Source organism: Aotus nancymaae, unplaced genomic scaffold (assembly GCF_030222135.1).
Source record: "Aotus nancymaae isolate 86718 unplaced genomic scaffold, 86718_ANA_hifiasm-v0.15.2.pri h1tg000108l, whole genome shotgun sequence".
Lineage (NCBI taxonomy): Eukaryota > Metazoa > Chordata > Mammalia > Primates > Aotidae > Aotus > Aotus nancymaae.
The window spans coordinates 33,890,502-33,912,648 of NW_026988523.1; the positions used below are offsets into that span (position 1 = coordinate 33,890,502).

General features: G+C 44.6%; 1 protein-coding gene across 2 annotated transcripts in view; it reads left to right on the forward strand.

Moving 5' to 3' along the window:
* The first annotated feature begins 298 nt into the window (after positions 1-298).
* TDRD10 (tudor domain containing 10) overlaps positions 299-22,147 on the forward strand; it is a 49,260-nt gene continuing 27,411 nt past the window's right edge. The window contains exons 1-4 of one of the 2 annotated variants that reach the window (XM_012476322.2): positions 299-348; positions 4,367-4,395; positions 4,732-4,811; positions 6,252-6,310. In XM_012476322.2, coding sequence (XP_012331745.2) covers positions 4,394-4,395; positions 4,732-4,811; positions 6,252-6,310 — 141 coding nt within the window. In that variant the 5' untranslated portion in view covers positions 299-348; positions 4,367-4,393. Of the gene's footprint in view, positions 349-4,285; positions 4,396-4,731; positions 4,812-6,251; positions 6,311-22,147 lie in introns of those variants that run through there. The other variant, XM_064370903.1, reaches the window with a different exon arrangement.

Consider the following 22,147-nt stretch of genomic DNA (forward strand, 5'->3'; position numbering starts at 1 on the left):
CCCGCCCCCAGGAAGGACGCCCCTCGGCCCGCACAGCGCCAGGCGCCCCTCGCCCACCCACTCCGTTCCGCTCTTTCTGCAAACGTTATTTTTGGTGGTGGGGCAGGGGTTGCCCGCTAAGAGTCGGACGCAGGGACAACGGTCACCCGCTCCTGCGCTCGTTCCGTCACTCTCAGGGGCACAGGGTCCTGGGCGCCGCGGGGACCAGGCGTCCCGCCGCGTCCGCCGGGGATTGGCTGCCGGCAAGCGCCGCCCCGCGCCCCGGCCCCGCGGGCTCCCAGGAGGCGGAGCGCGGACGGAGAAGGCGCGAAGGCTGGGCGTCGCGACCGCAGGTGGACGCGAGACGAGGTAGGACTCCCGGCCCCAGGTCCCGGGCTGCGGAGCGAGAGTTGGAGGACAGCGGCGTCGGCAGGCAGCGATGGAAGCCGCCCTCGTCCCGATAGAAATGGGGAAAGGGGGCGCTGTTCCCGCGGGGCAGTCGCTCGCTCGAGTCGGGTGGGAGCTGACCTCCTGGTCGGGATTTGTGCAGGTGGGGAGCGCAGTGTGCGGAACGGTGGCCGCTTTATGGGAAAGGACGCCTCTGTCATCCCACCTTTCCTTTGAAGCTGTTTAAAAACTTTCTGAGGCTGCGCGCGGTGGCTCATGGCGAAACTCCGTCTCTACTGAAAATACAGAAATTAGCCGGGCGTGGTGGCGCACGCCTGTAATCCCAGCTACTCGGGAGACTGAAGCAGAAGAGCTTGAACTCGGGAGGCAGAGGTTAAGGTGAGCCGAGATCGCCCCACTGCACTCCAGCCTGGGCGACAGAGTGAGACTCCGTCTCAGAAAAAACCAAAAAACAAAAAAACTTTCTGGTTTAAAAAACGAAATTTAAACTTAGTTTACTAAACGAAAATCTTTTAGTTTAGCAAACCAAATGTGCTGCAGGGGCTGACCAACACTGAGTCCTCATGTGCAAGTCATGGAAACGGAATGATCGAGGCCGTGGACAACTTCATTTGTGTGGGTGGTGGTTCGTGAGGTGGGAAAGTGAAAGAATGCGTGCTCATACTGACCATTCTTTAAACTGTATTTGCTTTTTTTTTTTAAGAAAGCTTTATTGAGATATAATTCACACACCATAAAATTCAACTGTTTTAAGTGTACACCTCAAGTGTTTTCAGTATATTTGGTGTGTTTACAGTACAACCATTACAACAATCTAATTTTAGAACATCTCCATCACCCTGGAAAGAAATCTCCCGTCAATTAGCAGTCACTCCTCATTCCCCTCTCCACCTCCCAATCCTAGACAGCCACTAATTTACTTTCTGTCTATACAGATTTGTCTATTCAGGACTTTTCAGAGAAGTGGAATCATGTAATATGTGGCCTTCTTTCCCTTAGCATCATTTTTGAGATTCATCCAGGTTATATAGCATGTATAAGTACTTCATTCCTTTTATATTACCAAATAATATTCCATTGTATAGATATACCACACTTCGTTAATTCATCAGTTGATGGATATCTGGATTGTTCTCACTTTTTGGCTATTATAAGCAACACTAATATGAATATTTGTGGAAAAGCCTTTGTGTGAACATGTATTTGAATTTCTTTTGAATAGTTACCCAGGAGTGGACTTCCTGGGTCATATGGTAATTCTCTGTTTAATTTTTTGAGAACCTGACAAACTTTTCCAAAGTGGCTGCACCATTTTACATTCCCACCAGCAATGTGAGGGTTCCTGTTTCTTCATGTCCTCGACACTTGATAGAGTCTTTTTACTTGTAGCCACCCTGATTAATACGAAGTTTATCATTGTGGTTTTGATTTACATTTTCCTAATGGCTAAAGATGCAGAACATCTTTTCATTTGCTTATTGGCCATTTGTATATCTCTAGAGAAATGTCTAGCAGATCCTTTGCTTGCTTTTTAATCGGTTTAATTGCTTTTTATTTGTTGTCTTTGTTGGTGAGTTGTAGGAGTTCTTTGTGGATTCTTTAGGTCTTTTTAAAAACACAAAGCCTGGCCTACATGGTGAAACCCTGTCTCTACTAACAACAAAAATTAGCCAGATGTGGTGGCACGTGTCTGTAGTCCCAGCTATCTGGGAGGCTGAGGTGGGAGAATCACTTGAACCTGGGAGGCAGAGGTTGCAGTGAGCAGAGATCACACCATTGCACTCCATCCTGGGCGAGAGAGTAAGACCTTGTCTCAACAATAACAACAACAAAAATTACACAAATAGGATACTTCTCCAGATCAAACAATAGAAGGAAATTCAGGACTTTGGAATCGTATCATTTGGATTCAAAACAAAAACAGACTTCTCCCATTTGTAAGCATAGATACTAACTGATCTTGGCCAAATACTAGGTTATCATCTCTGCACCTCCGGGACTTCATCTGTAAAATGGGTTAACAATGTCTCCCTCTTAGAGTTTGAGTGAGGATTAAATGAGAGTGTGTTTTAGCTGCTTAGCATAGTACCTGACAGGCCCTTAAAGGCATCTTGGGCAGACTTATGCTGGCCCTTGGCTTGGGAGGTCTCAGTGCCTGTTCTATTCCAGAAGCCCATAGGCTTTTCCAGGAATTACCAGGAACTAGGACTAACATCCTAGATTTCTGATTTTCCCATAAACCTCTCCATTTTTATCCATCCATACCTGTCTTTTAATTATCTGAACTACTTTTAGTTCTATTTAGAATTGGTTGCAGCTAAAATTGTTGTTCCCTCCTACAGCTGGGCATAATTTAGAGAGAGTTACTGTTTTATTTTAAAATTTACTGTTTTAATTTATGTTTTCCTTAAAGTACAGGGAAAAAAATCCCTTTAAAATGTCTTTGATAGCTTTGTTATCTATAGAAAGATGACCAAAGCTTTGGAATCACAGGACTGAGTTATCTGAGCATCTTTTATAATTTTATAAAATCACCTGATATCCTTGAGCTTCATTTTCTCATCTGTAAAATGGGAAGATAATACTCATGGAGTTGTAGGAAAGTGCCAATAAAAGCCGTAAAAATAAACACAATGGCTGGATGTGGTGGCTCATGCCTGTGATCCTAGCACTTTGGGAGGCCAGATCACCTGAGGTCAGGAGTTTGAGACCAGCCTGGCCAATGTGGTGAAACCCCGTCTCTACTAAAAACACAAAAAATTAGTAAGGCATGGTGGTGGGTGCCTATAATGCCGTCTACTCGGGAGGCTGAGGCAGGAGAATCACTTGAACCCAGGAGGCGGTGGTTGCAATGAGCCGAGATTGCTCTACTGCACTCCAGCCTGAACAACAAGAGTGAAACTTCATCTAAGAAAACAAAACAAACAAAAAAAACACCACAATGGCTATCATTTATTGAGTTCTTGACACATGCCAAGTGCTTTAAGTGCAGTATCTCACTTCACTGCCATGATCTATGACATGGGTGTTTTGATTCTGACTGGACAGATGAAATTTGCCCAAGGTCTCTGGGGTGGACTCACAGATGCATCTAACTCCTAAAGTACTGTTCTTTCCACAGGCCAGCCACTGTGCAGAGCTGAGTGTGGTTTGCGCATTGCTATCTGTCTTCGTTTTCTATTTGCTTTCATAACAAAAGACGAAAACCTCAGTGGTTTAAACAACACAAATATATTATCCCACAGCTCTGTAAGTCACAAGCCTGACACACATCTTAGTGGGCTAAAATCAAGGTTTCAGCAGGGTTGTGTTCCTTCTGGAGACTTTAATTGGAGAATCCATTTTCCTGACTTTTGCAGCTTCTAGAGGCTGCCAGCATTCCTTAGCTTGTGGCCCCTTCCTCCGTCTTCAAAGCCAACAACAGTAGTCAAGTCCTTCTCATATCATTTCACTCTAACTTTGCTTCTGTTACCACATCTCTCTCTCTTTTTTTTTTTTTTTGAGACGTCGTCTCATTCTGTCGCCCAGGCTGGAGTGCAGTGGCCCAATCTCGGCTCACTGCAACCTCTGCCTCCTGAGTTCAATCGATTCTCCTGTCTCAGTCTCCTGAGTAACTGGGATTACAGGTGCCTGTCACCATGCCCAGCTAATTTTTGTATTTTTAGTAGAAACAGGGTTTCGCCAAGTTGGCCAGGCTGGTCTCAAACGCCTGACCTCTGGTGATCCACCCACCTTGGTCTCCCGAAGTGTTGGGATTACAGACGTGAGTCACTGTGCCGGGCCTGTTTTGTCAGTTTATGGACAACCTTAACTCCATCTGCAACCTTGCCCTGAAACCTAATATATTCATAGGTTCTTGGGATCAGGATGTGTACCACTTTTGAGGGGCATTATTCTGCTTACCATATTACCTATTCAGTGATTATATAGTGGTGGATTATCCTGGCATTCCTCTAATTGTGGCCTTTTGGCTTTGCAGGAAATCCTGTTGGAGAGCAACTGCAGCATGTAAGTCCCTTCCCTTTGCTCATAAGCAAGCCTCACTCCATCCCCTAGCCTTCTCTTTCTCCCATTCCTGCCTCACCATGCCCAGGGCTTAAGAGTCACCCTAGCATCTCTTGCTGGTCAATCCTAATCCTAAGTATACTTTAACTGTTAGTGATTTAAAAGGTCCAGTGGCAGGCTTCTTGGCTTGGAGCCTGGTTCTGGGAGGAGGAAGGGAAGCCCTTGGTCAGGAAGAGGAATGGAGGTTTATGCAAGGCCCCTCTGCTTATGCCTGGCACGTGTTTCCTTTTGTCGGAGTCTGAGCTTGGGAGGTTCGATGCTGACACCTGTTTTTGACAGGTCCTGGAACAGCAGTGACTCTGAACCCTCTGCTAAACTGGTTGGGAAGAATGGAGTATTGGAGGAGCAGAAATCTCCAGGTAAGTTAGGCTGGGCGATTCGCTGGTGCTGGGACTCTCATCCTATAACCTGGATCCCAGTTAATGGTTCCCAATCTGCCCAGTTTCTGTTCAATGTGAAACTTGGGATCCGCTTAGCTTTTACTCTTCTTCCAGTCAGCCACCATGTTTCCTGTCGCATGGAGGATGTGGCCCCTGCCACTGCTGCCACCCTTACTCTCTGGTGCACCTGCCACTCCTGACCCCGTGTTTCTGTTTCATTTGTGCCTTATTCCAATTTGCCCTCTACCATCTCCAAAGTGATCTTTCTGAAACCCAGGTTTATTGACACCCCCTGACCACATCTCCCAGCCCCCACCCACATCTCCCGGCCAGTGGAATAAACTGTGACTGCTGTAGTACAGACTTCCATGATTTCATAGTTTGGCTTCACCTGCCTTTCTAGCCTTGTCTCTCACCACTTGCTGCATGCAGTGTGCAATCCACCTGCCAACCAGTACTAGCTATGAGCAGTTTCCCAAATCTGCTGAGCTTTTTCGTATCTCCATATCCTGGCATGGACTGTTGATCTGCTTGGATTCCCTTCAGCCTCCCTCCTGCATTCCCCTGGCCCCCTGCATGCTCCCCACTGTCAGCTTAATGTTAACTTGGGGAAGCACAACCCCATGGGTCCCGAAACACTTCCTAATAACTCCCTCACTTCCTAATAACTCACCATGGAATTCCTGGTATGCCCATGGCTCTCTGTCCCTGCAGAGTGATCCCCTGCCAGGAAGGCGGGGATATGCACGGCTAGCGCTTATCATGGACCACTCCTTAATATTGATAAGTATTGCTGAATGATTGGGTACAGTATAGCCATTCAGTGTTCATGGGGATCGGGGGATGTTTGTAGGCATGTATGTGCATGGGAATATTTTTAAAAATTTTTTTATTAATTTTTTTTTTAAGATGGAGTTTCGCTCTTGTTGCCCAGGCTGGAGTGCAGTGGCACGATCTCGGCTCACCGCATCTCTGCTTCCTGAGTTCAAGTGATTCTCCTGCCTCAGCATCCCAAGTAGCTGAGATTATAGGCACATGCCACCATGCGCGACTGATTTTGTATTTTTAGTAGAGATGGGGTTTCTCCAAGGACTTTGGGAGACTGAGCTAGGAGGATTGCTTGAGCCCGGGAATTTGAGACCAGCCTGGGCAACACCTTATCTCTACCAAAAAAAAAAAAATATTCAGGCATGGTGGCATGTCCCTGTAGTCCCAGCTATTTGGAAGGCTGAGGTGGGAGGATTGTGTGGAGTTGGGTGGTCAAGGTTGTTGTGAGCTATGATCACACCACTGCACTCCAGCCTTGTGACAGAGGAAGACTCTGTCTCAAAAAAAAAAAAAAAAGAAAGAAAGAAAGACAGAAATAGAAAAAGTGAATTATGTGTTCTAAGTCCCGTTTAATGCTGTTTTTCTTCTTAGGATTCAAGAAAAGAGAGACAGAGGTGTATGTTGGCAATCTTCCGCTGGGTGTTTCTAAGGTATTTATTCTGCACGATAGGCTGCTTATCTCCCTAGGCCTTCCCCATATGACTTAGTAACCTGCTAGTAACTTAACTTCCCCAGTTTCTTAAAGACGTTTGAGAGCTATGATAGTGCAAACAGTCACTCATTGATGACTGTGGTAACCAGCATATCAGTTTGCCTTGGAGTTTCCCACTTTTCGCACTGAAATGCTAAACTGACATCCCGGACGGTTAGCCCCACTCTTTATCCCTGTACACCTGGATGGCTGGTCAGCCTACTTGGCATTTTGGGTTGAGGCAGCTTCTTTTTAGGAAGGGACCTTGTTAGGGCTCAGCTGCTGATCCTTTGGCAATAGGGAGCAGTTGGTTTCAGCCCAAAAAATGAGCCCTATTCGACTTTGAAATGAGCTGATTAGGTCAGTGGGCTGTGTTAGTAGGACTTAGAAAGTAGGATGTAAGCAATTGTATTTTTGACCCCAGGAACCTTACTGTCTCTTTGGGGAGGCCAGACCAACAAACCTGAAATAATTATAAAACAGTATAAGTGCTTAAATTTTGTAGTAAGTGCATTTGAAATACAGATGAAAGGAGAATGAAAGTGTGATCTGTTGAAGCGCCCCCTGATGCTTTTTTGGGCATCTACTACATATAAAATGTTGTGTCCCCGCTTTGGCATGCTTAAAGATAAACAGCCTAGTCCTTGCCTTCAAGGAGCTCAATCCTGGAAGAAGGATGAGAGAAACTCACCTCTGTGGAACCCCTGTAGCATGCCAGGCATTTTTCAAAATTTTCATGATCTCCACGTTCCCTTGCCAGCCAGTTACACACTCGGTCATCTCTGCCCAAGTTGTACTTTCTTCCTTTACACTGTCAGGCATGCTCTAGGAAATGAGCTACATGCTTCATTCATGTGGTTTTTTTAAGTTATTATTGTAACTCTGGGTGGTGGTAATGCCCTCATCTTGGAGCTGAGGCTGCCAAGGCTCTGAGAGGTCAAGTCCCTCAGCTAAGTATACAGACCTAGTGAATGGTCAATTACAAGTGGAATCCAGGCTCAGTTGCTCCCGGGTCCCTTGTTTTTTGCTTTGCGCCAAATCACGTAACCTATAAGATGTGGAAATAACGCGCCAAAGGAAAGATGGACCTATTATGTTTTGTCTGACAGAGAGAAGAAAATGGTATTGGAGCATAGTAAGTCATTTTGATCCAATAAATGAAATCATATTCAATCAAAGGGGCAGGTTGGGGGATTCCTTGCACCTGATGGATGAGTGTACTGGGGCTGGTTCTCCTTCCCCATTTTGGCAGGCTGGTCCAACCTGTTGTTGACAGTGAAGTGGGCAGAGGAGCCCTACATGTGGTTCCTGCAGTGGTCTAGGGAGGTAAGATGCTGAGCAATGCTGCCACCTCTCTCTCTTCTCTCCCCATAGACCCCATTCCAGAGCCCAGCACCTGGGGCTTGCTTTTCCATGCTGTCCCTCACCATGGTAAGGGAGCATTTGGTCCTCGTCTCCTTCACAGAAAGCAGCAGCCCTCCCCATAGTGCTTTCTTTCAGCTCAGACTTGGACCAGCCTCATAGAAAAGATTTGAGCTGTGCTTTAGAGAAGGAGTAGGGTTTTGTTTTTGTTTTTTGAGACAGAGTTTCATTCCAGCTCAGGCTGGAGTGCAATGGCGTGATCTTGGCTCGCTGCAACCTCCACCTCCCGGGTTCAAGTGATTCTCCTGCCTCAGCCTGCTGAGTAGCTGAGATAACGGGCCTGTGCCACCATGCCCAGCTAATTTTGTACTTTTAGTAGAGGTGGTGTTTCTACATGTTGGTCAGGCTGATCTCGAACTCCCGACCTCAGGTGATCCGCCCACCTCAGCCTCCCAAAGTGCTGGGATTACAGGTGTGAACCACTGTGTCCGGCCAGGAGTAGGGTTTTAAAAAGAAATTTCCAGACTGGGTATGGTGTTTAGAGCTATAATCCCAGTACTTTGGGAGGCTGAAGCAGAAGGATCACTTGAACCCAGGAGTTCAGGACCAGCCTAGGCAACATAGCGAGACCACGTCTCTTTAAAAAAATAAATAAATAAAAGAAATTTCTCATGATAACATTAATGCCCTGTAACAAATTGGCCTGCAGCTCTTTCCAGGTTCCTGGTAGAAGACACAAGAATCTTGAATCAGAGCTGAAAGATCGTCTACTACAGTAGCCAGTATTTAAAAAAATTTTTTTAATTTAATTAACTTAAAAATATATAGATATTATTCTATACTATATTTATTCTATATATTTAATTAACGTTTTTAAAGATATAGATATTAACATTTTAAAAAATAGATATTAAATAATCTATATATTAATTTGATTAACATTTGAAAAATATAGATAGTAATGTTTTTAAAAATATAGATATTATATCTTAAAATTTACCATTAATTATTTTTTTTTTTTTTTGAGACAGGGTCTCACTTTGTCACCCAGGCTGGAATGCAGTGGTGCGAGCTCAGCTTGCTGCAGCTTCTGCCCTCAAGGCTCAAGCAATCCTCCCACCTCAGCCTCCTGTGTAGCTGGGACCACAGGTGTGCACCACCACACCCGGCTATATTTTTGTATTTTTAGTGGAGACAGGGTCTCATCATGTTGCCCAGGCTGGAAGATTTACCATTTAAAGATGTGCACAATTCAGGCCAGGTGTGTTGGCTGATGCCTGTAATCCCAGCACGTCGGGAGGCTGAGGTGGGCAGATCACCTGAGGTCAGGAGTTTGAGACCAGCCTGGTCAACATAGTGAAACCCCATCTCTACTAATAATACAAAAATTAGCCAGGTGTGGAGGCACGCACCTGTAATGCCAGCTACTCAGGAGGCTGAGGCACGCGAATCACTTGAGCCCAGGAGATAGAGGATGCAGTGAGACGAGATCGGGCCACTGCACTCCAGCCTGGTCAACAGAGTGAAACTGTGTCTCCAAAAAAAAAGAAAGTACAGTTCAATTATTAGTATGTTCACAGATTGTGCAACCATTAATACTAATTTCTGAACATTTTCATCACCCCCAAAATAAACCTCATACCCATCAGCAGTCCTTTCCCTTCCCTCTTCCTCCCAGCTCCTGATAACCACGAATCAACTTTCTGTCTCTGAAGGATTTCCTCTTCTGGACATTTTATATAAATAGAATCATACAATGTGGAATTTTGTGTTTTCTTTCACTGAGCATGTTTTCAGGGTTCGTCTGTATTAGAGTGTGTCTTAGTACTTTGTTCCTTTCTCTGGCGGAATAATATTTCATTATACAGATAGGCTGCATTTTGTTCATCCATCAGTTTTACATTTAGGATGTTTCCACTTTTTGGCTATTGTGAATTATGCTGCTATGCACATTAATTCATAAGTTTTTGTTTGAACATATGTTCTAATTCTCTTGGCTATATACCCAGGAGCAGAATTGCTGGATCACATGGTAACCCTGTCTTTAACTTTTTAAGGAACTACCAAACTGGTTTTCAAAGTAGCTGCACCATTTTGCATTCATATCAGCAATGCATGAGGATTCCCATTTCTCTGCTTTGTCGCCACGGCCCGCTGTTGTGTTTTTTCATTATAGCCGTCTAGTGGATGTGAAGTGGTATCTCATGGTTTTGATTTGCATTTTCTTAATAACTAATGAGCATCTCGTCATATGCTTATTGGCCATTTGTATATCTGTTTTGGAGAAATGTCTATTCAAATCCTTTGTCCATTTTTAGTTTGAGACAGAATCTCCCTCTGTCACCCATGCTGGAGTGCAGGGGCATGACCTTGGCCCACTGCAACCTCTGCCTCACAGGGCTCAAGCGATTTTGTATCTCAGCCTCCTGAGGAGCTGGGTTAACTTAACAGGCTTGTGCCACCACACCTGGCTAATTTTTTTTTTTTTTGAGACAGAGTTTCACTCTTGTTGCCCATGCTGGAGTGCAGTGGCACGATCTCGGCTCACTGCAACCCTGCCTCCTGGATTCAAGTCATTCTCCTGCCTCAGCCTCCTAAGTAGCTGGAATTACAGGCATGTACCACCATGCCTGGCTAATTTTGTATTTTTAGTAGAGACGAGGTTTATCCATGTTGGTCAGGCTGGTCTTGAGCTCCCGACCTCAGGTAATCCGCCTGTCTTGGCTTCCCAAAGTGCAGGGATTACAGGCATGAGCCACCATGCCCGGCCTTACCTGGCTAATTTTTGTATTTTTAGTAGAGACGGGGTTTTGCCATGTTGACTGGCTGATCTCGAACTTCTAGCCTCAAGTGATCCACCTGCCTCGGCCTCCCAAAGTGCAGGAATTACAGGCATGAACCACTACACCTGGCCACATTTTAAAATTTGTTTATTAGTCTTTTTTATTGAGTTGTGAGAGTTTTAAAAATAATTCTGAATACAAGTCCCTTACCAGATACATGATTTGCAAATATTGTGTTCTTTTTTTTCTTTTTTTGGGCAGGAGGGTCTCACTCTGTCACCCAGGCTGGAGTGCCGTGGCACCAGCACAGCCCACTGCAGCCTCGACCTCCCAGACTCAAGTGATCCTCCCATCTCAGCCTCCCAAGCAGCTGGGAGCACAGTAGCTGGGACCACAGGCACACCACCATGCCGGGCTAATTTATTTTTATTTTTTTGTAGAGATGAGGTCTCACTGTATTGCGCAGGCTGGTCTCAAACTTCTGGGGTCAGATGATCCTCCTGCCTCGGGCTCCCAAAGTGCTGGGATTACCTGTGTGAAATGCTGGCCCCAGCCACCTATGATATTTTCTAAGAATTTAATAGTTTTAGCTCTTATTTTAGGTCTGTGATTCTTTTTTTTTTGAGACAGGGTCTTGATCTATTGCCCAGGCTGGAGTGCAGTGGTACCATCACAGCTCACTATGGCCTTGGCTTTCCAGGCTCAAGTGATCCTCCCACCTCAGCCTCCTGAGTAGCCGGGAGTGCAAGCACATGCCACAATGCCCAGCTAATTTTTTTGTTTTTTTATTTAGATGAGGTCTTGCTCTGTTGTCCAGGCTGGAGTGCAGTGGCACAATCTTGGCTCACTGCCACCTTTGCCTCTAGGATTCAAGTGATTCTCTTGCCTCAGCCTCCTGAGTAGCTGGAATTACAGGCACGTGCCACCATATCTGGCTAATTTTTTGTATTTTTAGTAGAGACGGGTTGTCACCATGTTGGCCAGGCTGGTCTCGAACTCCTCACCTCAAGTGATCCCCTCACCTTGGCCTCCCCAAGTGCTGGGATTACAGGCATGAGCTACTGTGCCCAGCACTTTTTTGTATATTTTGTGGAGATGGGGTTTTACCTGGTTGCCCAGGCTGATTTTGAACTCCTGAGCTCAAACGATCCACCCACCTTGGCCTCCCAAAGTGCTGGGATTATAGGCATGATCCACTGCATTTGGCCAGGTCTGTAATTCTTTTTGAATTAATTTTTGTGTATGGTGTGAGGTAGGGTTCCAACTTCATTCTTTTGCATGTGGATATACAGTTATCCCAACATCATTTGTTAGCAAGACTGTTCTTTCCCCATTGCATTATCTTGGCACTCTTGTCAGAAATCAGTTGACCATCAGTGTAACAGTTAATTTGGATTTGCGTTCTGTCCCATTGATCTTTGCGTCCTTATGCTGGCACTGCATTTACTTACTGTAGGTGTTTAGAAAGTTTCAAAATCAGTCATCCATTCACTCTTGAACCCACTAGTTTGCTTTCTGTCCTCACCGGTTTTCTGAAACTTTTTGCTGAGTGTGCAAGTAACCTACAGGATGCCAAATGGATTAGAAATGCTCAACTGTGCTCTGTTTCCATAATTATAGATTTTAAAACCTCACACAAAAAAATCTGGAAGTAGAGGCTAAAATATAAGAAATACTACTTTTAAATGTGTAGTTGATTCCTAAGAAGGTAAGAGGAATCATGACTTCAATCTGTACTTGAGGCCTGTACCTTTCTCTTGAACTCTAAACTTGTATATTCAGTTTCCTGCTGGTTATGTCCACGTGGATTTTACTAGTAGGCATTTCAAACTTCCGATGTCCCAAACCAGGCTCCTGGTATTCCCCAGCCTACTCCTCCCACAGGCTTCCCCGTCTCCGTAAAAGACAGTGCCATTTTTCTTAGGCCCAAAATCTGAGACATATTCTCATCTCACACCTCATATTTTTCTCACACTTCACATTCAGTCTGTTGGCAGGTCATTTTGGCTCTACCTTAATAATATACATAGACTCAAACAATCTTTTGTATAAGGAGGGAGGAAGCGAGTAGAATATCTCTTTAAATTTGCAGGAAAACAAATAGAAGGATAGAAATGAAGATGGTTGTTACTTATAAGGGGAAGGAAGGAAGAAAGGGTGGAAGGAAGACGGATGCATGACTTCTGACTAGGAATATATAAACATTTTCATAATTAAAAAATAAAAAATTGTACATTATAGCATTTTCTAGAAATGGAAAAGAAATTGGTTATATAACCAGTTTGGTGTCAGAGAAGAGAAATACTCAACCTCAGAGTATGGTAGTTTGATTGAATATCTTCAGTAGGACATACTAAAGACCTGCAAAGAAATAAACACACACACACACACACGCACATATTTTTTAGACAGAGTCTCACTCTGTCACCCAGGCTGGAGTGCAGTGACACGATCTCAGCTCACTGCAACCTCCACCTCCCTGGTTCAAGCGATTCTCCTGCCTCAGCCTCTGAGTAGCTGAGACTACAGGTACCCACCATCACGCCCAGCTAATTTTTTGTATTTTTAGTAGAGGCGGGGTTTCACCATGTTACCAGGATGGTCTTGATCTCCTGACCTCATGATCTACCCGCCTCAGCCTTGCAAAGTGCTGGGATTACAGGCGTGAGCCACCACGCCTGGCCAAGGAATCTTAAACTTATTCAATAGCTTTATTGTCAGTAATGATACTGATACTGTTATTTGAACTTATTATGTATTTAAATTATGATAAAACAATTATATTGTTAGGAATCAAGATTTTCAGCATAAGAGAGAGATAAAAGAAGTTAAAGAGAAATAAATAAAACAAATACGAATTGAAGTCTGTAAGGATAACATAATTGTTTTCCTCTTGTAAGGTGCATGTATTCTAGCTCGGTCCACTGAGAGACCTTGGAGCTCTAACTACGCAGCAGCACTAGCACACCTACCCGCTAGATGGTGTTCTTTTTTTTTTTTTTTCCTTTTTGTGGAGAACGAGTTTCTCGCTATATTGCCCAGGCAGGTCTCGAACTCCTGGGCTCAAGCTGTCCTCCCGCCTCTGCCTTCCTAAGAGCTGGGATTACAGGTGTGAGCCACGGCGCCCGGCTAGTTCTTTCCCACTAAAGAGAACCAGGTCTTCTTAGAGAAATGGCTGATTCCAGATCTGGAGCCGTTATGCCAGAAAGCTATCAAAGACTATGAAGTTTGAATGAAAAGACAGAGCAGTTTTATTTAGAGCTGGTTTATTTAGAGGTGGTGTTCTTGTTTCTTGGAGTTCGTGCTGAAGTGTTGGCATGTGAAGCAATGTGGTGTTGGAGATTTGTTTTGGAGTAGCCTAGTGGCCGGGAGAGGTTGTGATGAAATGGGAATGGCCATGAACTGAGAATTGCTGAGGCTGAGTGATGGCGCATACGGATTTGTAACACTGTTTTCTCTATTTTTATTCCGATTTGAATGTTTCCAAATAAAAATAAACACAAGAGCAAGTGAAGAGGGTGTCCCATGGCCCACAGATGGAGCAATTTGAGCATCAAGTCCTCCATTTGATTAAAATTCACCAATGATTCTAAAAAGCATTAATTTGTAATAATATCTAAAGAAAAGGGAAATAAATAACACTCACTGAATACAACTGAAAATGGAGAGATAATGGTTCATTAACATAAAAGTTGATAATTAAAGAGAAGGAAGAGGTATTTATCTTGCTTTTCCAACACCAATGTAATAACGTTTTCAGAGCAAACAACCCTAGTTAATGAGAGAAAGTTCTTTACAGAAGAACTCTAGTCATAAATGCAGTATGATAGAATTAGAAAATGACCATTCTGCAAACTCCAATAAAAATACCTGTTTCAGACAGTGGTTATCTGAGCTTGCTTAATTCGTTAGGTAAAGTATCAATGGGCAGTTTTACAATGGAGGGATCAGGCTATTACTAATTTTAGCCTCACTAAAAATGAGATAACCAGATATGAGCCCCCTAAAAAGTGATGCAAGATAAAGGTGACCACAGCTTTTTAAAGTATTCTACCCCAAAAAACACCTATACTAGTCAAGCTCTATGGCAGATTTGTAGTGAAAAGGAACTGCAGGGACTAGAAGACCAAGATAATGCTGCCATAAAGCAGCAGCACTCTTGTCTGTAGAACAGCTGACCTGATTTCCAGAACAAGTCAATCATGAAAAAATTAAAGTAGATCTTACAGAGATTTAAGGAGATCTGGAAGAAACTTAGAGGCCTGGTGCACTGGCTCATGACTAATCCCAGCACTTTGGGAGGCCTAGGCAAGTAGATCACTTGAGGTCAGGAGTTTGAGACTACCCTGGCCAATATGGTGAAATCCCATCTCTACTAAAAATGCAAAAATTAGCCAGACATAGTGGCAGCTGCCTATAATTCCAGCTACTCAGGAGACTGAGACAGGAGAATTGCTTGAACCTTGGAGGGGGAGGTTGCAGTGAGCCGAGATTGCATCACTGCACACCAGCCTGGGTGACAGAGGAAGACTCTGTCTCAAAAATAAAATAAAATAAAAATAGAAGAGACTTAGAAATGATAACAAAATACAATGAGTGGGCTTTGTTTTGATCCAGTTTTGGACAAAACAATCATAAAACAACGTTTCTGAGATAATCGGTGAGGATTACCTTTTAGTTGATAGTATGACATTATTGTTTTTCTTAGTTTGATAATGGCGTGTCTAGGAAGAAAATGCCTCTTTGAGGAGTAGGCTAAAGTATTTAAGGTGAAATGCAGAATAGCTGGGATTCCCTGACACTGGCGAACGAGGGCTGGAGAGACAGGTGAAACATACAGAACAGGGGTGCTGGTTGAAGCATGGTGATGGGCTTGTGGGGGTTCATTGTACTCTCTACTTCTGTGTATGTTTGGCATTATTTTATAACAAAAAGTTACTTATATCCAGAACCTAGGCACCTCGTGTCATTCCACTACTTGTCCCCTGGCCGACCCACTGCCATCTTACCTGGATTACTGCCAGGGCTCTTAGCTTATTTCTCGCTCTGTCTCTTTTTTTATTTTTATTTTTTGAGACAGGGTCTTGCTCTGTCACCCAGGCTGGAATGCAGTGGTGCAGTTATGACTCACTGCAGCCTCGACCTCCCAGGCCCAAGCAAGCCTCCTACCTCAGCCACCCATGTAGCTGGGACCACAGGAACACATCACCATACCCACCTTGCTTGCTTATTTATTTATTTATTTATGTTCACTCTGTCGCCCAGGCTGGAGTACAGTGGTGTGATCTCTGCTCACTGCAACCTCTGCCTCCCCGTTTCAAGAGATTCTCCTGCCTCAGCCTCCTGTGTAACTAGGGTTACAGGCGTGCATCACCATGCCTGGCTAATTTTTGTATTTTTAGTAGAGCCACCATGTTGGCCAGCCTGGTCTTGAATTCCTGACCTCAAGTGATCTGCCCGCCTTGGCCTCCCAGAGTGCTGGGATTATAGGAGTGAGCCACCGTGCTCAGCCTCTGGCTAATTTATTTTTATTTTTTGTAGAGACAGCATTTCGCCCTGTTGCTCAGGCTGGTCTCGAACTCCTGGGCTCAAGTGATCTGCCGGCCTCAGCCTCCCAAAGTGCTGGGATTACAGGTGTGAGTTACCACGCCCAGCCAGCTCTTCTCTTTTCTGCCCTGTTCACCTGCAGTCTAATCTTGACATAGCAGCCAGAGTGACCCCATCAAGTGGCAAGCCTTTCTTGGACCGCTCCACTCAGAAGCCTCCAAAGGATTTCCTTCCTATTTAGGAAGAGCAGAGCCCCGTGTGGCCCTTCGTGAACCACTCCCTGTGCCCACTGCACTCCTGCCTTCTTCCTTGTTTGCTCCACAGCAGCCTCTCTGGCCTCCTTGCTCAACCCAGAACTTGCTGTAAGCTCTTACAGCTGCAGTTTCCTCTGCTTGCTGCTCTGCTTCGGAGGTGCCCTTCTCAGAGGCCCTCCCTGGCTGTTCTCCCTCGGTTGCAGCCCCTATTCTTCCTGTCCTTCCTGGTCTTTGTCTCCTTAATACTTACACCATTGAACTCACCACACATGCTACTTACTCCTTTTATTTTTTATTTTTATTTTTTGAGATGGAATTTCGCTCTTGTCACCCCAGCTGGACTGCAGTGACGTGATCTTGGCTCACTGCTACCTCTACCTCCCGGGTTCAAGTGATTCTCCTGCCTCAACCTCCTGAGTAGCTGGGATTACAGGCATCCACCATCATGCCCAGCTAAATTTTGTATTTTTTTTAGTAGAGATGGGGTTTCGCCGTGTTGGCCAGGCTGGTCTCGAACTCCTGACCTCAGGTAATCCACCCGCCTCAGCCTCCCAAAGTTCTGGGATTACAGTTGTGAGCCACCACACCCGGACACCTGCTACTTACGTCTCTTAGTGATGATCTCTTCCCCCAAAAAGATGAGCCCAGGAGGGCTAGGCTTTCTGCACCTAGCAGAAAGCTTTCTGCCCACTCTGCCCAGGAGGGCTAGGCTTTCTGCACCTTTCTAGCACAGAGTGGGCACCTAATAAATACCTGTTGAATGCAAGAATGAGAGGAAGTGAAGGTAGCATAGATGACTTTTTCAAGGATTTTCATCAAAAAGGACAGTAGGAAGATGGAGTGGTAGCAGGAGGGACATATGGGGTCAGAGGCGTTCTGTGTGATAAGACTTAACTTGGCGAATTTGTATGCTCATCCAGTGGAGAGGGAAACGGATGCTGGAAAGAGAGTAGCTGATTTAGCAGCAGAGGCCTCGAGAAGGTGAGAAGGAAAGGATTGGGCAGGGACAGGTCTTCCCCGTAGAGGGATGAGTACAGATGTGGGGGTGGTAGGAGAATGGAAGTTCCCCTTTGGTCACTTCTCTTTTCTCAGTGAAATAAAAATCAGGGTTCTCTGCTGAGTAGAAAGGGTGTGCCAACTATGTGTGGTAGTTTTCTCTGGGGGGGGCGCTGATGATGAGGAGTAGGTGGCGGGAATGCTGTGAAGTGCTGGACATCAGGTATTGATTGCATTGATAGACCCCGGCATCTAAGCTGGTTAATGAGCACAGCAGGGGGCCGGGCGCGTTGAACAGTGGCTCATGCCTGTCATCCCAGCCCTTTGGGAGGCCCAGGCGGGTGGATTGCTTGAGCTTAAGAGTTTCAGATTAGCCTGGGAAATGTGACAAAATTCCATCTCTACAGAAAAATACAAAAATTAGCCGGGCATGGTGGCGCACACCTGTAGTCCCAGCTACTTGGGAGGCTGAGGTGGGAGGCTGGCTTGAGCCTGGGAGGCGCAGGCTGCAGTGAGCCAAGATCGCACCACTGCACTCCAGCCTGAGCAACAGAGCCAGACCCTATCTCCAGAAAAAAAAAAAAGGCACAGCAAGGACATTGCAGGTTTGGGTGGAACAGGATGGTTAGGAGAAAAGTGGCAGAGTCAGGAGTTTGCAGGAGGGTGGAAAGTGGCAGAGTGAAGAGTCACGGTACTGGGGAGTGGAGTTGGAGAACCAGATGTATGAGCAGGAAAGATGGGAGGGGGTCAGAGAGTGCGGGGTTCCAAGGTGTCGTTTGGGGATAGGCATTAGGAATGATTGTGTCTAGGGGGTGCCCTGGAAAGCAGGGAGCTGAGGTGCTGGGCAGGTGGCTGTTGGTCCCTCACCTCCTGTCTGTGTGTTGGTGGCTTGCCTTGATCACGTCCGTGTTGGCGTGTGCAGCTCTAGGCAGTAATTTGGGCTGTTGTCTAATATCCCTTTGTATGAATCCACCACAGTGTGTTTACCTGCAAATAGACATTCCTGTTCTTAGGTTGTATCATATGAAATCGCTGGCATTGGACCATTTTTTAATCTGCAAAATCCTCAGTTTCACATGGTTCAAATCAATATTTTCCTAGTTTTTGCTACTTCAAACAGCTTCAGTGAACCAGCCTTGTACACATAATGGTGTGTGAGGTGTGAGTGCCTCTGGGACCTGTGCTGAAGCGTGGGCATCAGGGCCACAAGGGCCTCACAGCTGGACCAGGAAGGGGACTGACTTGCACTCCCACCAGCAGCACAGGGTTCCTCTATCACAAACACTTGGTGTTGTCCAGCTGTTAAATTGCTGCCTGTTGGATGGGCATGGAATTGGCACATAGGTGGCTGCAGTAACCTCCTACCTGTCTGGTGCAAAGTCAGTGGTCCATGAATGCTGGTGCCTTAACTGATAGCGGACTATAGATCCCTTAAACCATGTGGTTGGTGGTGATTGACTGAAAGGAATGTGTCTTTAAGTGAAACAGGTTACAAAGCAGAAGGTACAGTGTGATCTCGTGATATTTATAGTAGATGTGCAATGTCATGTTTTGGTGGCAGGATTATGGACAGTGCTTCTATTTTGCTTATCGGTGTTTTTAAAAATATCCTACAATAAACATTCAATGTCTTTGTAATTAAAAAATCCTAATAAGTTATTTTTATGATTTAAAATGAGATGTAAAATTCCCTGCGGGGCATGAGGTAATTTTAGCTTAATGTACCAAACCTCCTTTCAAATCTGTAATTATCAAAACATTTTTAAATAAATAAGTTAAACTGTTAAGGGGCAGGAAAACTGTCAAAATTAGGGCACGCCTTCAGATTTTAGAAATTCCTAGTGATAACTATCAACTGTAGCAGCATCTGCTGATGGGGTACCCTCACTGATAACACTGAAATTCCATGGATGGGCCGGGTGCGGTGGCTCACGCCTGTAATCCCAGCTCTTTGGGAGGCCGAGGAGGGTGGATCACCTGAGGTCAGGAGTTCAAGATCAGCCTGGCCAACATGGTGAAACCCCCGTCTCTACTGAAAATACAAAAAATTAGCCAAGCGTGGTGGCAGGGGCCTGTAATCCTAGCTACTTGGGAGGCCGAGGCAGGAGAATCGCTTGAACCTGGGAGGCGGAGTTCTCAGTGAGAGTGCACCATTCATTGCACTCCAGCCTGGGCAACAAGAGCGAAACTCCATCTCAAAAAAAAAAAAGAAAGAAAGAAAGAAAGAAAAGAAATTCTGAGAGAGATCCAAGATGGCTGATGATTAGCAGCTCGGGCACGTACCTCCCAGTGAAAGCGCAAAGAACGAGAGGACGCCACACTTTCAGACGAATATTAGTTGCTCACGGACCAGGAGATTCCCAGTGGAAGAGCTCCACGGGTCGCCAGGGCGACTCTTGTGGCCGGCGTGGCGGTTTTGCTGGTGCCTTAGCACGCCAGTTCTTGGTGCAGAGTCCAGAGATTCCCGGGCAGAAAAGCACCATCAATCCTAACACCGCTGTTTTGGCCGGCTCAGTGGATTGCTCAGATTTCGGCGCAGGGAATCAACAAGTTGGACGTCAGAGACCCAGTTAGAAAGTCGGTAATTATAAAGACGACAGACAGACAAATATATAATGAAGGGAAGAAACCAGCGTAAAAAGGTAGAGAATACTCAAAATCAGAATGCCTCTCCCTCTACAGGGGATTGCAATTCCTCATCAGTAACGGAACAAGGCTTAATAGATTACACGTGTGTTCCAATAACAGCAGCAGGTTTCAAAACGTGGGTGATAAGAAACTTCTGTGAATTAAAAGAACTTGTTCTAACCCAATGCAAAGAAACTAAGAACCTTGAAAAAAGGTTTGATGAAATGTTAACGAGATTGGACAATTTAGAGAAGAATATAAGTGAATTGATGGAGCTGAAAAACACAACACGAGAACTTCGCGAAGCATGCACAAGTTTAAACAGTCGAATTGATCAAGCAGAAGGAAGGATATCAGAAGTCGAGGACCAGCTCAGTGAAATGAAACGAGAAGACAAGAATGCAGAAAAAAGGATGAAAAGGAATGAGCAAAGTCTCCAGGAAATATGGGACTATGTGAAAAGACCTAATTTACGTTTGATAGGTGTACCTGAATGTGATCAAGAGAATGAATCCAAGTTGGAAAATACTCTTCAGGATATCATTCAGGAAAATTTTCCCAACCTGGCAAGGAAGGGTAATATTCAACTCCAGGTAATACAGAGAACACCACAAAGATATTCTTCAAGAAGACCAACCCCAAGGCACATAATCGCCAGATTTATTAGGGTTGAAATGAAGGAGAAAATACTAAGGGCAGCCAGAGAGAAAGGTCAGGTTACCCATAAAGGGAAACCTATCAGACTTACAGCAGATCTCTCAGCAGAAACCCTACAAGCCAGAAAAGAGTGGGGACCAATATTTAACATCCTTAAAGAAAAGAACTTTCAACCCAGAATTTCCTATCCAGCCAAACTAAGCTTTATGAGCGAAGGAAAAATTAAATCTTTTGCGAACAAACAAGTACTTAGAGAGTTCACCACCACCAGGCCTGCTTTACAAGAGCTTCTGAAAGAAGCACTATACATATAAAGGAACAACCAATATCAGCCTTTCCAAAAATATATCAAAAAGCAAAGAACTTTAACACAATAAAAAATTTACATCAACTAATGGGCAAAACAGCCAGCTAGCATCAAACACCGGTATTAAACTTATATATATTTTAATTGGATAAAAAGCCAAAACCCATCGGTATGCTGCATCCGGGCCCATCTTACATGCAACAATACACAAAGACTCAGAGAGAAGGAGGAAGACTTACCAATTGAACAGAGAGTAAAAATAAACTAATAAACAAAAAGCAGGAGATGCAATTCTCGCCTCTGATAAAGTAGACTTTAAAGCAACAAAGCTCAAAAGTGGCGAGGAATGACATTACATAATGGCAAAAGGATCAATGCAACAAGAAGAGCTAACGATTCTATAGATCAACGAGATAGAAAATTAACAAGGATATTCAGAACTTGAACTCAGACCCGGAACAAGTAAACTTAATAAACATTTATAGAACTCTCCACTTCAAATACACAAAACATACATTACCACCTCACACCTATTCCAAAGGTGACTATATAATTGGAAGTAAATCACTCCTCAGTAATCGCATAGCATTTCATAGGTTTAAATTAAATATTGGTTGGCTGTTTGTTTGTTATCTTCTTCCCTTATTCCTTCCTGACTACATCATTAAGTATAATTATCAGTATAAAAGAGGTTTTCAATACCCATTACTAAATTGCATTCTAGCCTGGGCAAGAAATCAATACTCCCATTCTCTCTCCCTCTTTCTTTTCCTTCTCCCTCCTCCCCATTCTGTCTCTCTCTTTCTCTTCCTTTTTCCTCCTTCCTATTTTCCTCAAAAAAAAAAAAAAAAAAAAAGAAATTCTATGGATGAAAAGATCTCAGCCCTCTTTATGTCCACAAAATCCAGAATGGCTGCAAATGGTAATGACTGTTCTTTCTTTGTTTTCTTTGGGAAGCAGCTCCTTTCCTCCCTGTCCATTTTGCTGATCCACTCATGTTGCGGTATTTGTGTGTGTGTGTTGTGGGGAGTGAGGGAGATTCTTCTCACCCTCAGGTACCTTTTCTGGAAATGCATGCTTCCTGAATCTGATACCATGGAACAGCCATTTTCATTTTCAACCTTGGCTGTGTATTAAAATCATCTGGGAGCTTCTTAAAAAACGTGGATGCTTTGGTCCCAACCCCAGCAGTTCTGATTTTGTGTACCTGGGGTGGGCTAGGTGTTGCGCTGGTAGTTAAAAGAGAAGAAATAATTACTCCC